The 16,922-nt window shown below is 38.6% G+C and overlaps 1 protein-coding gene across 5 annotated transcripts in view; it reads right to left on the bottom strand.

Annotated features, from left to right (window-relative positions):
- Positions 1–16,922, bottom strand: part of NADK (NAD kinase) — a 46,579-nt gene that overhangs the window by 14,962 nt on the left and 14,695 nt on the right. For 4 of the 5 annotated variants that reach the window (XM_075189700.1, XM_075189699.1, XM_075189701.1 and 1 more), the window contains one exon: positions 11,229–11,312. In XM_075189700.1, the coding sequence (XP_075045801.1) occupies positions 11,229–11,312 (84 nt within the window). Of the gene's footprint in view, positions 1–1,031; positions 1,584–11,228; positions 11,313–16,922 lie in introns of those variants that run through there. The other variant, XM_075189703.1, reaches the window with a different exon arrangement.

The following is a 16,922-nucleotide window of genomic DNA, read 5'->3' as shown; positions in this document are numbered from 1 at the left end:
TTGCATGTGGTATGCCGTTTCTGTAATGAGGGTCACGCTGCCTTTTAAATAAAGATGTACCCAAAAATGTAACCCACCAGACGGCAGGTACTATGTAGAACAGGCATAGACAACTGGTTTCTCCTTAGATGTTGTGGAACTACAATTCCCAGCATTGTATGTCCTCACAGCAGAAGGGACACAGGTGGAAGATACCTGTTGCTTTTATGCAGATAGGAAACATACTGGTGCATATTTTACATACCAAGAGATACCTTGAAAACAAATGCCACTAAGCTTGCACTCTAATGGCCTGCCTGCACACGCTGTTCCACAGGGGGTTATCGGACGACTCAAAAAATGTAATCATGAAATTTCAAAAGGCAAAAGTACAAGTGAAATATACTTAATTTGTTCCTTTTTCTGACAACGGGCTAAGATTGCCATCTCAGACATAAAATGCAACAAACTAAAAGAGGAGAATGATGGGGAAAAAAAAGTTTAAATATATACAAAGTTGAAAACCAAAATATTTAGTTTTAATATATTCTAGAAACATTGTTTAAAAAACATGTCATATAGAACAGGGGAATGACGGAGTCCATACAATGATCAGTAAACATAAAACTATATTTACGGTGATAAATTGGCTGGCATGAAATAATCTTATGTTTATATAAATAACAAACCTAAAACATAAGCAGATAATTCTCACAACAACTGTTGAATACTACGTTTCATTTTACTAGCAAATAGAATGCAGCAAAAACAAAGCAACAATACAAGAAGAAAAAAAATGTACACCAGCACACAGAGAAGTATACAAACATTGCTGCCCAGCCCTTTCAGCAGTTCAAATTCTGGTTAAATCAGACGGTAACTGCAGAATAAGCAGAGACTGGGCAGCTGCCACACAAGCTTGGAAAGCTGCCCTGGTATCTGTGTGTATTCCCTGTTTCTGTTCTATAAGTCTGCTCCCATTCATGTGCTCATTCACGCTGATAAAGCAAAACAGATCCCTATGGACAGGGGTGGGCTTGTTGCATACTAACCAATGCCAGGTATTCTTGGGAAGGTTTCTAGGCTTCACTTGGTCATAAATCTTCATGGTCTTTTGCATAAATCGCCCAGACGTCTCAGAAATTAGGAATGGTAAGTCCTGTTAGAGAACGGATGCTACCGGCAGTACGGCATTGTAGGGATTGTGGGATAAAGCATAAAAAAAATGACAGCTTTGCAAACACAGTTGATACTGTGGAGAGGAGAAAGAGGCAGGAAAGAAGCTTGGAGATTGCAGATCTATCCAGTCATTTCTAAAACCAAACTCTGTGTAGTATCTTGTCCTGGGGACATAAGTGGAGAGAGCTGCACGTGTTACAGAGTGCAGCTGAAGTTTGCTGTGTGTGTGTACAGTGATCTGCCATCCCACTCGCAGTATAATGATAGAACGCTTCTATGGAAAGCTTGAAAAACTGATAGGAGCTGTTCAGTGGCTTTTATCTAACACACTGGAGAACCTTCCCCTGAGAACTTGGCAAGCAGCTGTAGATCCGGATGATGTCTTGTCCAGGTATACAGGATCAGGACGAGAGACGGTCACAGTAGTGCCTCTTAAGACACGCTCACTACATTACATAATGCTGGTCCTGCCCAGGAGGAGGAGTGATGATGATGTGCTCACTGTACAAATGACCAGGGCTGATCACACACATCAGGAAGTACATTCTCTAACACCTAAACCAATACGGCTTCAGGTCAATACCACAACGTATGCAAGGAATAAAGAACAGAGCCTATTGTTATAGCTGAGCAAGGGGGCGTGGAAACAATGTTTCCACTCACTTACAATGTATAAAGTTACAAGGATATCTTCTTACAGTGGCTAAACAAGATGTTTCTATGATCCACATCACTTGGGTTAGACGTGTGCGAATCTTGTTTCTCAGACAATAGCTTCTCTAGGAAAGACTATTTTGAAATGCTAAGTCAGCATTATGGGGAACGTAGTTTAGCTACAACTATAAATTAGCAATTTGGTAAAAACAGACACTTACTACTAGTCTAAACAGGCATTTATTTTTTTTGTAACTCATGTATTTTAGATTTCATCAACAATATTAACCATGCTGAAATGTAACGTTGATTTACAGCGCATCACAATGCTCATCTGAATGAGCCTTTACACAGTATGATGGACCTGTAGCTCTATTTACTGTTTATTATATAGTCACTACATAACGCAGCGCTGTACAGAGATTACATGTCATTCGGTCCCTGTTCCACTGGAGCTTACTAGGACTAAACTCTAGTCATTTTTTTAGTTAGCAGCCAATTAACCTACCAGTATGATTTCTGTGTGTGGGAGGTAACAGGAGGAAACCCACTCAAACACGGGAAGAACATACAAACTCCGCACAGATAGTGCCTTGGGTGGTATCGAACTCAAGACGTCAGTGCAGTGAGATAGCAATGCTAACCACTTTGCTGCCCTGTAGACGCAGTATATTTCTTGTTATTGGGACCCAATATGACATGAGATAAGAGGCACGCTAGTTGAAAAAACACTCCTGTGAGACATGGAGATACTGGGGGCTTTAGGGACATCCAGTATTGCGCTATACTTTTCTAAACATAACTTTATTTCCTACATGTGTATGTTTGCCCATTAGGGTACCATAAGGCTAGCTAGAAGGAGGCACGCTGATGCGGGAGCTATAACTTGTGCCTATATGTTCTACTGATAGCAGATTCCTTACTATATTGGAGACTTCCCTAACATCTGACGCAAATCCCCCTCCTAGGCACAGTATATTACATTCAGTAGAAGGAGCACTACTGTAGGCTACTGGTCACACATGCCGGGGGCCAAACTGGACAAGATTGCACAGAACAGGACACTTTCTGTGATGCTTGGACTTGCAGGTATGAAGAGCAATACACTGTGGATGATATAAAGCTACACAGACAAGAGATCAGAAACTTCATAGTGACTTGTGTGTTCTATTACAGGCACCAAACTGCTGATCTCTGATACAGAAGGATGTGAGCACAGCATGTGTTCATAGTCAGGAAAGCACTCCTTGTCATTATATAAATACACAAATTACAAGAAAAAAATAATAATTTTCAGGGATTTCATCTTAAGTGATTATTTTCCTTACATCCACAAACAAAACAATAAGCATTTTATTCAAATCACTTGTGAAACTTAGGGGGTGCAGCCAACCAGTATTCAGCCCATCAATTCACTAGAAACTAGTAAATGTATCAAGGAACGTCCGTTTTTAATTCATACATATATTAAAAACAATGTGTGTGAGAAACAACAGTACACTAATCACAGGGAGTATCACCATTATGTAGTCTTATGCTTTGCATTCTCCTAGTGAAGTGTCACAATGCAGTTTTAAAAATGTTTTTCTTCCCTGATGTTTTAACAGATAAAATGGACAAATTACTAATTTGGTTCTACAAATATAGTCTAATATAGAATTCCAGACACTTGAAAACCCAATAGATAAAAAACATTCAGATAATCCCAAACAAGACACTCAGGGCAAATAATTGCAGTATCTTTTCACTAACCTCAACCCCATTTTCAAATTACATCTAAAAATGAGTCCCGTCCTCTCGACTATATTCAGGGAGTCATCTACAGAATGGACTATATCCCGCCACCATCTTAACATGTAATGTTTGTCATGTTTTAAAGTCTATGGGCTAGATTTACTAAGCTGCGGGTTTGAAAAAGTGGGGATGTTGCTTATAGCAACCAATCAGATTCTAGCTTTCATTTATTTAGTACATTCTACAAAATGACAGCTAGAATCTGATTGGTTGCTATAGGCAACATGCCCACTTTTTCAAACCCGCAGCTTAGTAAATCTAGCCCTATGTGTCACTGCTGAACCAATATTCAGACCATTAGAACATTCCATTTCTACCTATTAAAACACATTTACACAATCAGATCACACAATATCTACTGATATCTTGGCTCAGTCTAAAACTAGCCTCATTCTAAATGGCCAGGAATCTACCGTTCAACTGACTGTCAACTACTAAATTACTTAAATCCTATAAAATGCAGGAAGCGAAACCTATAAAAAGGTTCTGGCTGAACCTCTATTGGCACAGTCTGTGCATGACATCAAGATTACAAGCATACAATAAAAAAACAAGACCATTTTATAAACCATGTATCACATGCAATTAAACATGGTTTTTTTTCCTATCAAGGGTTGGACGCTCTTGCATCACAATTCTAGAGAAATGCTAAAGGTAAATCTTTAACTAAAAGTGGGTACACCTCCCCTGTATGTAGGTGACAAGAGCACGTCATTGATTCTACAGATCATTCCATTGTATTCCAGTCTGGTTGTGCACTGATACAAATGTATCACTGAGAAGGAATAAGTGATGTTACAACATACATTTTTTTTATCTGAAAAAAAAACCCAACAAATTATTCTATGGGTAAGCAATGGCCGGCTGCTGTTTATCCTATATTCCATTGCCAAAATGAATGGTTTGCCTTTGTTAAATGCTTCATCAACATATTTTATTTAATTGCTTCCTGATTTTATTGGCTTCTAAATGAATCTTCCACTGCGGTAGCTTTTCTCATTAATCACTGGAATTGACAGAAGATGGTCTCTATCTAGGTAGATGAAAACTCTCCATTGAGATAAAACTGTTAGAATATGATTTGGTGAATAATGTATTAGTACATATTATATTCTGTTGTAAATTTAAAATAAAAAATGAGCTGCTGTTGACATAAATCTAAAGGGGTAGTAAGATATCTCTAGGATTTTTTTAATTCACACCATATCAATTTATGTTTTCCAAAGGATTTGTGCCAAAGGAAATACAGGGGTACGAGACAGTATTGTACTCCCAGAATCCCAATTAGCGATTTGCATACTTTTGAGCAAAGCTGGTGCCCATTGCAGTTCCAAGGATTTGTAATAATTAAATAAATGTTTTACAATGAATGCTATAGATTCAATTATACAATTAATTTGTTTTCAATGTATAATAGCTTTCCTCCAAGAAAAGTCTTGTCACTTTAAATCTCAATTTATGATAAAGATGGGATAATACAAAATTTTGCAAAGTGCATTTTCTACCATATTTAAAATCTTCATAGGAAATCCAATATATGAGGGCAATGTCTTAGCATATGATTTGTACAAATGTATATGTATGTTGATAAATAACCAGTTAGTGATCTGATGCCCAAGATTAATGGGCACTCAGATCAATTTATTAAATGCATGTATATTATGCTGACAAAAAAAAACAACTTTTTTTGCCTTTTGTATATGAACTGAGACTTTCCTGTAATTTCACACAGGATTTTCTTTCTCAATATGTCTTCTGGTTTTGAAAGTTTAAAAGCTTCCCATTTGCAATCTTCTGTGTTAGAAATCATCCCCCGTCCACCCAAGCTGCTGGTCTTATATTTAAAGATTAATTAGTAAAGTTGTCAGAGCATTTCTCTTCTGTTCTATTACACTATCATACATGTTTGATTTGTCACTAAAACGTCAAAGTGTTTTTTCCCTTAAATATTTGGAGGTCCTCCTACAATCACTTACTTTTTTTTATTTCTCACCTTAAAAATTAAATAAGATTTAGGTCTCATTTTTTTCTATCCACGAGTTCTCACACCAGTGACTCTGATATGGCGTAACCCTCATCCTAAATCTTGCAAGTGTGATGTCACCACAGGCTTCCATGTAAGAGGGAGGAATGTTAGATTTAGCATCTGACACCTAAGTTGAAGACTATGTTCTATCTATATCTATTCAGCATTTTATTTATCATTCTATTATTTTACACTCCTGGGGGGTAAATGCATCAAGCTGCGAGTTTCCGGCGGGTTAGAGAAGTGGTGATGTTGCCTATAGCAACCAATCAGATTCTAATTATTTATTTAGTACATTCTACAAAATGACAGCTAGAATGTGATTGGTTGCTATAGGCAACATCTCAGTTTTTTCAAACCCATCGGAAACTCGCAGCTTGATATATTTAACCCCTGAAGTACTATGTTTATGTGGAAGAAATCTTGTTTTAAACAGTGGATTTAATATGTTGCCGCTTATAAACAATTCTATATTAATACTATTTTGTGAGACAAAGCCAATGGCCCATACTGCACTAGTTATTTATATCAATCAATAATTATATTATGGGTCAAAAATTACGTCATAAGCTATCTTGTGGAATATTCTAGCATGTGTGTGACAAACCAAATATCCAACATAAGGGCTATGTATAGGTGGGAATACAAAACGTCTAACTGTGGAAATAACTAGTCTACTTCCCACTGCGCAATGATATATAATAATATGCATAGTTCAGTTCTTTGACTATAATGCTTAGGAACAACGTCCATGTTCAAAAGGCGAAAGCAAAGATTGGGTACTATGCAAGATAATTCATCCTTACACAATGGGGCAGATTCAATCCGTTGCCAGGTGACGCGACGCATTTACGGAACAGTCCGGAGATACATTGTGTCAGAGGTATTACAGAAATTTCTGTAATGTTTTCCTCTTGCCCCATAGAGGTGCACAGAAAAAAAAGTGCAGATATTTGTTACACAATACCCGGCAATAGGCACATCTGAGCATCGATGTTCTGCAGCACCCAAACTGAATCTGCCCCAATGTAGCCCTAAAATGTTTCATTGAGCACTGACATGATGTAAATGCATATAAAGTGCCCGATTTAATAAAGGAAAGTAAGGTGTAAAAAACAAAACAAAAACAAAAGAGGAGTAAATTTGCTCCTAGACAAGCCATGTTACACTGCAAGGGGTGCAAATTAAGTTTATCATTTTGCATATAAGTTTTATGCTGGCTGTTTGTGCATGTAGCGCAGACATACTTGATAGCTTTATTTCTATACTGCGATTTAAAGTTGATCGAGGACATTCCCTACCCCAACTATAAATCTGTCCCCACATTTTAAATTTGCCTCCCACTCCAATGCAACATGGTTTAGCCAAGGTGCAAAGTTACTCCCTTTTTTGCTTTACTTTCTTTAATGAATCAGGCCCAAAAAGCACAGTAGGTGCCTGTCATACGTCTAAGTACACATAAAGCTCAATAAAAGTGGAGGAGTGAAAGAAATTCCCAAAAGAGAATAATTGAGATAAGAGACATACACAACAGTCTAGTAGGACTTATTTTCTTTCTACAAAAGTTGAATTAAAAAAGGTATGTGAACTTCTTCTGACACCTGAGCCACGTTCCCATACCTGGATTACTGTATATGTAAGAGAGATTATAATATTAATAGGAGCAGAGCACATGCTCAAGCAGCCTGATGAGCGAGAGGGTAACAGATAGTAAACAGACAAGGACGGGATTACGCACTAAACAAAGACTAAAGGTCTCTATAAAAGGTGTATTTTTAGCCGTGATTTTCCTTCTTATTGTCTATACACAGCTAGTTATCTTCAAACCAAAGTCCCTTTTATACATTGGTGATTACAGTGGTTTTTATGTGGGCCAATCTCTGCATAACAAAAGATAATTATTTTATAACAGAAACCTTCTCATGCACACTGACTCCTGACACACACGGGAGAATTAGCGTAACCACCGATGATTAAATAAGACTGTGAAGTGTGTGTTATAATAATAGGCTCACAAAAACTCAAACAGAACAGCATTAAAGAAAGAAAAACTCTGAATCTATCATTAGCAATATAGAAGTCGTCCTACCAAACTCTCCCCTAACCTACAATCCTTCCAACGCTCCCTCAAAACTCACCTCTTCAGGTTAGCCTACCCTACGCCCCTCCTAGACCATCATGTCCACTCATTGCTCCCCACGTCTCCTACACTTTTTGCACGTCCACCTCATACAACCCTGATGTCATGTTCTAAAGCTGGATTTTCTGTTTGTTCTCTCACACGCATGGAATTCATAGTGGTAGCCATGCTAGCTCATGACTAGCCATGAACGTGTTGTTATACTTAATTGTAATCATGCAACTGTCAGTATGTTTATTGTGTTCATGTATGTCACATCTGTAAGATGTAGGTCATATGTAAGATGTAAGATAAATGAAAAAAAAACAGGTCCGCCAAGGAAACCATTCGTAGCAAATAAAGTAAAATAAAATAAAAGATGGTGGGCTTAGTCTAAAATGCAAATAGTATTTTATTATAACAAATATAAATAATAATAATACATAAAACTGGAATAAACCACCAACATTGGAATAATATAAAAACTGCCTCTAATAGAGGATATATTTATGTATCATCATCACCATTTATATAGCGCCACTAATTCCGCAGCGCTGTACAGAGAACTCACTCACGAGTCCCATTGGGGAGAGGGAGAGGGAGAGGGAGAGGGAGACTAGGGTCAATTTAATAACAGCCAATTAACCTATTAATATGTTTTTGGAGTGTGGGAGGAAACCGGAGCACCCGGAGGAAACTCACGCAAACACGGGGAGAACATACAAACTCCACACAGTATAGTACTATGCATGTCTGCAAATGCAGAAGTAACAATAAATTCAGATGATAAACATTTATAATAGTCTTCAATCTGGAGACTAACACACAGGTGTAAGAAATACAGTGTGTGGCCAGTACACTTTGTAAACAAAATCAAAAATCCTGAATTTGTGTGGGTAAACCAAGGATAACAATAGCGATGAAAATCAGTCGACAGATGACCAACTGTAATAAGTGTGATTATTACCGGTTGTCCAGGCCTGCTCGGTGTACTGACTGCACAGACTGTCTTACATGTTGCAAGCCGACCTCAGACACCAGATCAGTGAGCAATCAAGCAACAAACAAGTGAGAGCCAAACTGCATATATCTGTTTAAGCATTAACCGAACAACCCATTCACTGCAAGGGCTCACACCGAGGCCACTGTGGGTTATCAGCCGACTAAGAGGTAAATGAATAAATCAATGGTCATCAAAAAAAAAACATTTTCCGCAATTTGCCGACACTACTTAAAATAGCAATTTCATTAAAGGCAATGCAAGTAAAGGTGGCTCAGTGGTCAGCACTTCTGCCTCACGAGTTCGATTCCCGACCATGGCCTTATCTGTGTAGTGTCTGTATGTTCTCCTCGTGTCTGCGTGGGTTTGCTCTGGGTGTTACGGTTTCCTCCCACACTCCAGAAACATACTAGTAGGTTAAGTGGCTGCTAACAAGTTTAACCCTAGCCTGTGTCTGTTTACATGTGTGTGGTAGGGAATTTAGTCTAAGTCGGGCAGGCACGGATGTGAATGACAAACATTCTCTGTACAGCGCTGTGGAATAGGTAGCACTATATAAAGAAAGATGAACATGAGTCCGGTGACAATTGGCCAAAAAGCGAAAGTTTAAATAACAGCCGATACAATTACCTCTTATTCTTTTGCTCTGCCCGATCAAACCCAATTTTGATTCTTATGATTGTCTTGTTGTAAATATCCAACCTGGCCAACAAAATGTACTTGTGTACTGACAGCATAAAGGAGCTTAAGCTTTCCCCCAAAATATTGAGTATTTACTGTAAATTATTTACTAGTAACCATAAGATAAACAAAGTAACACTCCTTTGCTTACCTAGTGAAGCAATACTTGCTGTGTCAGCATTATAACAGAACAATTTAGTGGTGTTCATCTGAAGTATGAATCACTGAAGTTCTACATAGTACATGTCAAGCAACAGGCTTCCACTACAAGCCATATAGTTATTGTACCAAACACTCTCTACTGACACTCCTATGGAGAAGATACGGGACAACTTTCACACAGAAATGTGCATCTAGGTATGAAATGTGCATCTAGGTACGGGAAACTGCACTTTTATGGCCTTGCACCTACAATAAAGAGCACAATGGGAATTTCTTAACTTGCAAGTCATAATTACATAATGTTTAGGGTTAAATAACAGGTAAACTCAGCTAGGAAACAGTTTGAATATATTAAACTTGCTTCCGTCTCTAACCACACAGAAGCGCAGTAATTTATGTGCAATCGTATCTATTTCATCATCATCATTTATTTATATAGCGCCACTGATTCCGCGGCAGAGAACTCACTCACATCAGTCCCTGCCCCTTTGGAGCTTACAGTCTAAATTCCCTAATATAGACACACACACACACACACAGATAGAGAGACAGAGAGACTAGGGTCAATTTTTGATAGCAGCCAATTAACCTACTAGTATGTTTTTGGAGTGTGGGAGGAAACCAGAGCACCCGGAGGAAACCCACGCAAACACAGGGAGAACATACTAAACTCCACACTGATAAGGCCATGATTGGGAACTGAACCCATGACCCCAGTGCTGTGAGGCAGAAGTGCTAACCACTGAGCCACCGTGCTGCCCACACGGCATGCTCACCTCGAAAGGAAATGCAGTTCACCGGCCCTCTCGGACCAACCAATCGTTCCCATTTTGCCTCCTAATGTACTGCTCATTTGACCCTTAGTTTTGTCTTCTATTACCCAGGGCTGTATCTAACATGAGTTTCTTCTTATATTATCTGCACATATCAATGCATTCTGTCTAGGAAAATGTGCCTAGACTGTGCACCCTATGTTCCCTTGAAAGTACAGGCCAAGTACTGATTGGCACCAGCTCCCAAACAGCAGGACATTTTGGATGGCTAAAAAGCTCTAACGAAATCAGTTAAATTAGTAATATCTTCAAAGCTGCCCCATCTCACCACTAATAGCTCATTCTGCAAATGACAAAACAGTATGTAAAAGGCTGTGCAAGTCTTAGCACCAGAACCCACCACCACAAGAATACATAAGAATACATACTGGAGTGTTACCAGGCTTCAGTGCCACATTAAGCTTTCAGAAGCATGTGAGCCACCATCACAGCTTAATTTGGAAAGTTGTACGCTAATTATGTGTTTGTAAATGAACAAACGGAGTAGATAAACCCTTGGAAACATTAGCCTGGGACTCTAATCTCTCATAATTGTCCTCAACTTGTAACTTCAGCTGAATGCTCCCCACTGTAAACAGGGCAAATATTTTCAAGCATCAGCCATCAGTAAGACTTCTGCAAAAAGCGCTGCAAAGAAAATGAGGGGTGTGTACCGCAACCGCGCAAATTAAGGTCCAACAATCTTATAAGTATCCTACATTACACAGGTAGTACAGATCTCTCTGTGCTGAAGGACCAGATTAGCAGCAGGATGCGAATCTGTCCCCGTTATCAGAACTCCAGAGAGTAGAGAGTACTCACATGATCGTCTTCGGATTCTGCAGCATACAGGCCTTTGGTCCGAACGTGGTTACTGGGCATGGTCCATGCATGGATCTCGTTCTCCTGGGGAGAAAAAGGGACACAAATCAAAAATCACAGAATATCCTGCAATCAATATAAAACCCTCTACTAATCTATCTTACAAAAGCACAGAACACGGCATTGTCACACAGCATTAACCAGTTAATTCCCTCTTGCTTTTCAGGCAGCAGAGCTGTCAGTGTTCGAAGTCCAATATATGTGACATTATTATCTAAACAAGTTCTCCTCCAAGACCAGAAAACTGGGGGGGGGGGGGGGGGGGAATGTGTTTCAAGGACTAAATTAATTACTAGTCATTATAACCAATCAAATAACAAGCATGGGCTACTGTCACCTTCACCCCAAAATGCAGAGTTTGTTTGTGAATAATGAAAGATAATAAAAATATCAAGGTTTTCAGTAACCAATCTTATAGTGTAAAATGCAAGTACAAGTACTAAAGTACTATATATCTAAAAGGCAGAAATATAAAAAGTTAAATACAGGAGCAGCCTAGGAATACAGTTACTCAAGAAATAGGTTTCACGTACATTACAAGTTGAATGTCCAAACAAAGCGGAATTATAAGGTAATATGTAGGTCACTGAAATGGACTAGGAAAGAAGTATGTTCTGAGAACTTAGGAGCCAGTGTTCCAGGGAACGGTTTTAGGACCGATAAACCACATCGCATTGCTCCATAAGTGGGACTTCCCTTTTAAACTTAATGAGCCCCATGTGTATTATGTACTCATCCTTACAGAAACCAGACATATGTTCCACATCATTAAGCTATTATGACCACCAGGGCTACAGTGGTCAACTTCTGTAGTGTAGGGCACTGGTGGTGGGTGTGGCGGACGTGCTCTACAACATGAATAGGATCATGCTGACATTACTAAATATAGGCCAAAAAGGATCACATTCCATTAGAACCACAGGATAATCAGGGTATATGACACAAGACCCTCTCTGTCTCTTCCTGACTTTAGAAAGAGCAAACAATTTAGAAACATTTCCCCAGTCTGTCACGTTATTCCTAATTGTCTCTATTCTGGTACCAAAACCAGCACTGAGACAACTGCAGTAACAGAATGCGTGAAAACTGCACACCAGGCCTGCACTAGGGCTATGTGCTGGTGAATATTACAGTAGGTAAGACACAGGTAGAGTGTATGAGTGACACAGAGACTGCAGAGTCATGCTTACTCTACATACCACACAACCTCACCATAAAGCACTCACAGATGGAAGAGACCAACAACAGCAGCATACAGTGAAGGAGGAACACGAGACCACAGACATTGAGTAAACACGTCTGTGTAATGGCACTGAGCTCATATATTTCATACAACCCCCATAACAAAAGTTGTTTGTCACAGAGAAACCAAACCAGAAAAATAAATTGAACCAATGTGAAAAGTATCTTGTGACATTCATAAATATGTAAGAGGCCCCAGCCTGGTCTGGTGTCCAGGGGCAGTATACATCTGACTGCGATATGGGGGTCACTAATTATAGTGACAGGATACAACCCCCCTTACCACTGATATTTTATGTGTTCTTTATGTGTAGTGTAGTGAAACCTATTGTTCTCTGCTATCAGCCATTAATACTCTGGAAACCTCCTTACATCATACTTTTATACGACAGCAGACAGGAAACATGAAATCTAGAGGAAGAGATGCTTCACCCGCCATGATCTTACCCTTATCTCACTTCCGATTTATTGCAGCAAAATTTTAGAATGTTACCAGTAGCTCCTTTGTATGAGGCAACTTGTACTTTAATTCACTGATTCTTCCACAAATGTGTCTTGTATTCCCTCATAATAACTGTATTTATCCCCTAAAATCATTACAGTGACATCATAGTAACTAGTTTTACAATCCCATCTACTGTGATGTAATGATTATGTGTGTGCAGTGACATCATAGTAACTAGTTTTACAATCCCATCTACTGTGATGTAATGATTATGTGTGTGCAGTGACATCATAGTAACTAGTTTTACAATCCCATCTACTGTGATGTAATGATTATGTGTGTGTGCAGTGACATCATAGTAACTAGTTTTACAATCCCATCTACTATGAGATGTAATGATTATATGTGTGCAGTGACATCATAGTAACTAGTTTTACAATCCCATCTACTGTGATGTAATGATTATATGTGTGCAGTGACATCATAGTAACTAGTTTTACAATCCCATCTACTATGAGATGTAATGATTATATGTGTGCAGTGACATTATAGTAGGTAGTGTTACAATCACATGTACTGTTAGATGTAATGATTATATGTGTGCAGTGACATTATAGTAGGTAGTGTTACAATCACATGTACTGTTAGATGTAATGATTATATGTGTGTGCAGTGACATCATAGTAACTAGTTTTACAATCACATCTAGTGTGAGATGTAATGACTATATGTGTGCAGTGACATCATAGTAACTAGTTTTACAATCCCATCTACTGTCAGATGTAATAGCTATATGTGTGCAGTGACATCATAGTAGGTAGTGTTACAATCACATGTACTGTTAGATGTAATGGCTATTAGTGTGCAGTGACATCACAGTAGGTAGTTTTACTGCTGCATCTAAACTCATCATTCTAGATTCTGTCCAGATGAAACTCAGTGCTCTCCATCAGAACAGACTACTGAACTTGCACGTAAAGAGCAAAAACAGCCACTCCTTGTATAATTAAAAACAGTAATAATACATTGTGGGAAATTGCATCATATATACAGAGTAAGAGGATCTGCATTGAGTCAAATGTTCAAAACCTGACTGTCCCAGGAAATTAGTGGCCGTTCCTAGCTATGGGACATCATCTTACCTAGATCCTAGATGGAGACAATATCAACATATCTGCATGTATTCAAAACTTGCAAATACTACAATATAGAGGTGAAAGTTACTGAAATTAATGTGTAACAAAATAAAAATTAATCTTCTCTTACGTAGTGTTAATATAGCCTTAAATACAAGTAGCACCAAGATAACGGGTAACACATTGGGTGTATATCTGACAAGTAATCCTCATAAAATCTTTAATTAATCTGCAGAAACAGCTATGAAAGAAAAGTAAGTTACTGAGCAAACATATTAACAAGGAGACGAAAAATAAATGGGTTATTTAAAAATATAACATTGTAGGATGGATTCACACCATAAAATACTACAGTGGTATTATTAATACACAATATATATAGAATATATGTCTATATCCATCTCTGTATTATTAAAATAGGACTAATGACCTTTTGTTCATTCCGCCCCATTGAAGAGTGATTGAGTGTTTAATAAGACATTAGGCACAGACTGCCTGCTGCTCTGACTCCTCCTTCTTGTCTGCATACAATTATATATTAATGAGATCATTTACATTTCACATCTTGTAAGTTTGAAATAAACAATATGGGTCTCTAATGTCTGACAAAACAGGGTTGTTCCTCTATGATACCAATGTTCAGGCACAAGAAGGGAATCTATAAAACTATGTCATCAGTAACCCGTGTGTACAATTCCTCACTCAATTCAATAATTAATTTGATGCCAATCTATTAAGTTACTGGTCCATTCATTATTAGTGAGACGTCACACATATATAAGTGAATGTAGTAGAGATGCACTGGGAAAGACGGGCTAAGCCTCGAAGATAAATGAAGTGAAGGTAATTATTTTAGTTCACTTACAACAAAGTTTTCTTGTAAGGACATACACTTCAGAGATTCTTATATCTTTACATATTTGTATTAATTATTCATTAGCATCTGCCAGACTGATTGACCAGGCAATGTAAAATAAAAGGTACTGTATGGACTTCAATGACAGCACCTACAATGTGACAATACACACAAACTGGTACTACGCAAACACTTGAATATAGTATCTCAGACGTGAAATTTCTATGGTAAATGTTTATTATTTTTAATATGAAAGTTACAGACACTATAGGAGAGTTTTTAATTAAAATCAACCATTGTCTTCACCATGTGATGCAAGGAGGGGAGAAGCTAGGGGGAAGTTTAGATCAGAAATTAAATAAAAAGAAATTTCTCTCGAACTTACACTATAACAGAGAGCCTCTTCTAATCAATGAAAATGATTAACTATTGGCAGTACAAAAATACATTAATTTGTACTTGGAGACTTAACAATAAATATGGCTACTGTAGAGAGATCACTACGCTCACATGAGGTCTCAGGAGTAAACCCAGCAAAAGGGAACAAATATACACTGAGCCAAACCATGCTATGCAAGGGGTGCAGATGTAACGGTTTGTTTATATTAGCAGGGAAAATACTGCCTGATTTTGCATGGCGCACACAAATATTGGCCCGTTTTATTGTAACACTGCACCTTCAGGTTGAGTTAAGACCCTCCCCTCCCCCCCACACACTCTAAATCTGTCCTCACATCCCCCCCCCCCCAGCACAATATTTTTATTCCATGGTCTAACTGGATTTGCTCCCAATTCTAAATCAGGCCCATAGTGCCAAAACAGACAGGAAAAGGACTGTCTTCCGCATAGAAGTCCATAATACATGTCTAATGCAGGGGTCGGCAACCTGCGGCTCCGGAGCCGCAGGCGGCTCTTTCAGCTATTTGCTACGGCTCCATAGTCCGGGTGTTAGTGGCAAAGGGGGTGACAGAGCGCCTCTCTGTCACCCCCTTTGCTAAACTAATTGCAGTTTAAAAATAAAAAAACGAATGGAAGCCGGCAGAGGAGAGAGCGCTCCTCAACCGCCGCTGCTCCCTGCTGGCTGAATGATGCTGACGTGACCCTAAGGTTGCTTCAGCATCATTCAATTGACAGAGAGAGCACCAAGGAGGAACGGAGAAGACCCAGGGCCGGGACACCACTTGAGTGAAGGTAAGTAAATAAGTGTTTTGTGGCTCCCAGAGTCTTCTTTTCTCAGGAAAGAGTCAAAATGGCTCTTTGAACTTTTAAGGTTGCCTACCCCTGGTCTAATGCATTATATGAACGGGCATTGCAGCAACTTTGGTTAGAAAGTTCTCACCTTTTAAAAACACTGTTGAACTTATGAAAATATAATGCCATACATATTTTTCTTCAAGTAAGCCCCTGGCATCCCAACTAATAGAAGCAAGGATCTTACTCTGCTAATCATGTACCACATGGTTCTATTTGTATGATCGGTACCGTGGGGACATTGGGTATATGACCTATGCAGTGTAAGAGTCATAACTTGGTGTTCTCCTTTTAATATGGATCATACTAGAGGATACATGACACAAGGAAAAGGGCATTCTGCATTTTATAAAAATATGCCCTTTCCACAACATTAAATAATGTACTCCATGTGTTCCTTACTAGGATATAACAAAATCTCTTATGCACATGGGTCTCACAGAATGTGTCACTCAATTCGTTGTGTAAACTATTTACAGTTCTCATGTCTGTAATTATTAGAAAACCCCATAAATGTAAAAGGTGTGTTTATTATGAATATGTTACATTCCCAGATGCTGCTGATTATATCACTAGCGCTGACATTCTATGGGGGGGGAGGGGGGGTTACATTTAGTTTTACAGTAAATGTCATATGGAGACAGACAGACAAGTGATGGGTTCCAGAAGATAAGGTTCAGAAAAGTGCTTGCTCATTCCTAGCT

The sequence above is a fragment of the Mixophyes fleayi genome, chromosome 11 (assembly GCF_038048845.1).
Source record: "Mixophyes fleayi isolate aMixFle1 chromosome 11, aMixFle1.hap1, whole genome shotgun sequence".
NCBI classification, from domain to species: domain Eukaryota; kingdom Metazoa; phylum Chordata; class Amphibia; order Anura; family Limnodynastidae; genus Mixophyes; species Mixophyes fleayi.
The sequence above is the reverse complement of the archived record's forward strand: the minus strand, read 5'-3'. Positions and strand labels throughout refer to the sequence as shown.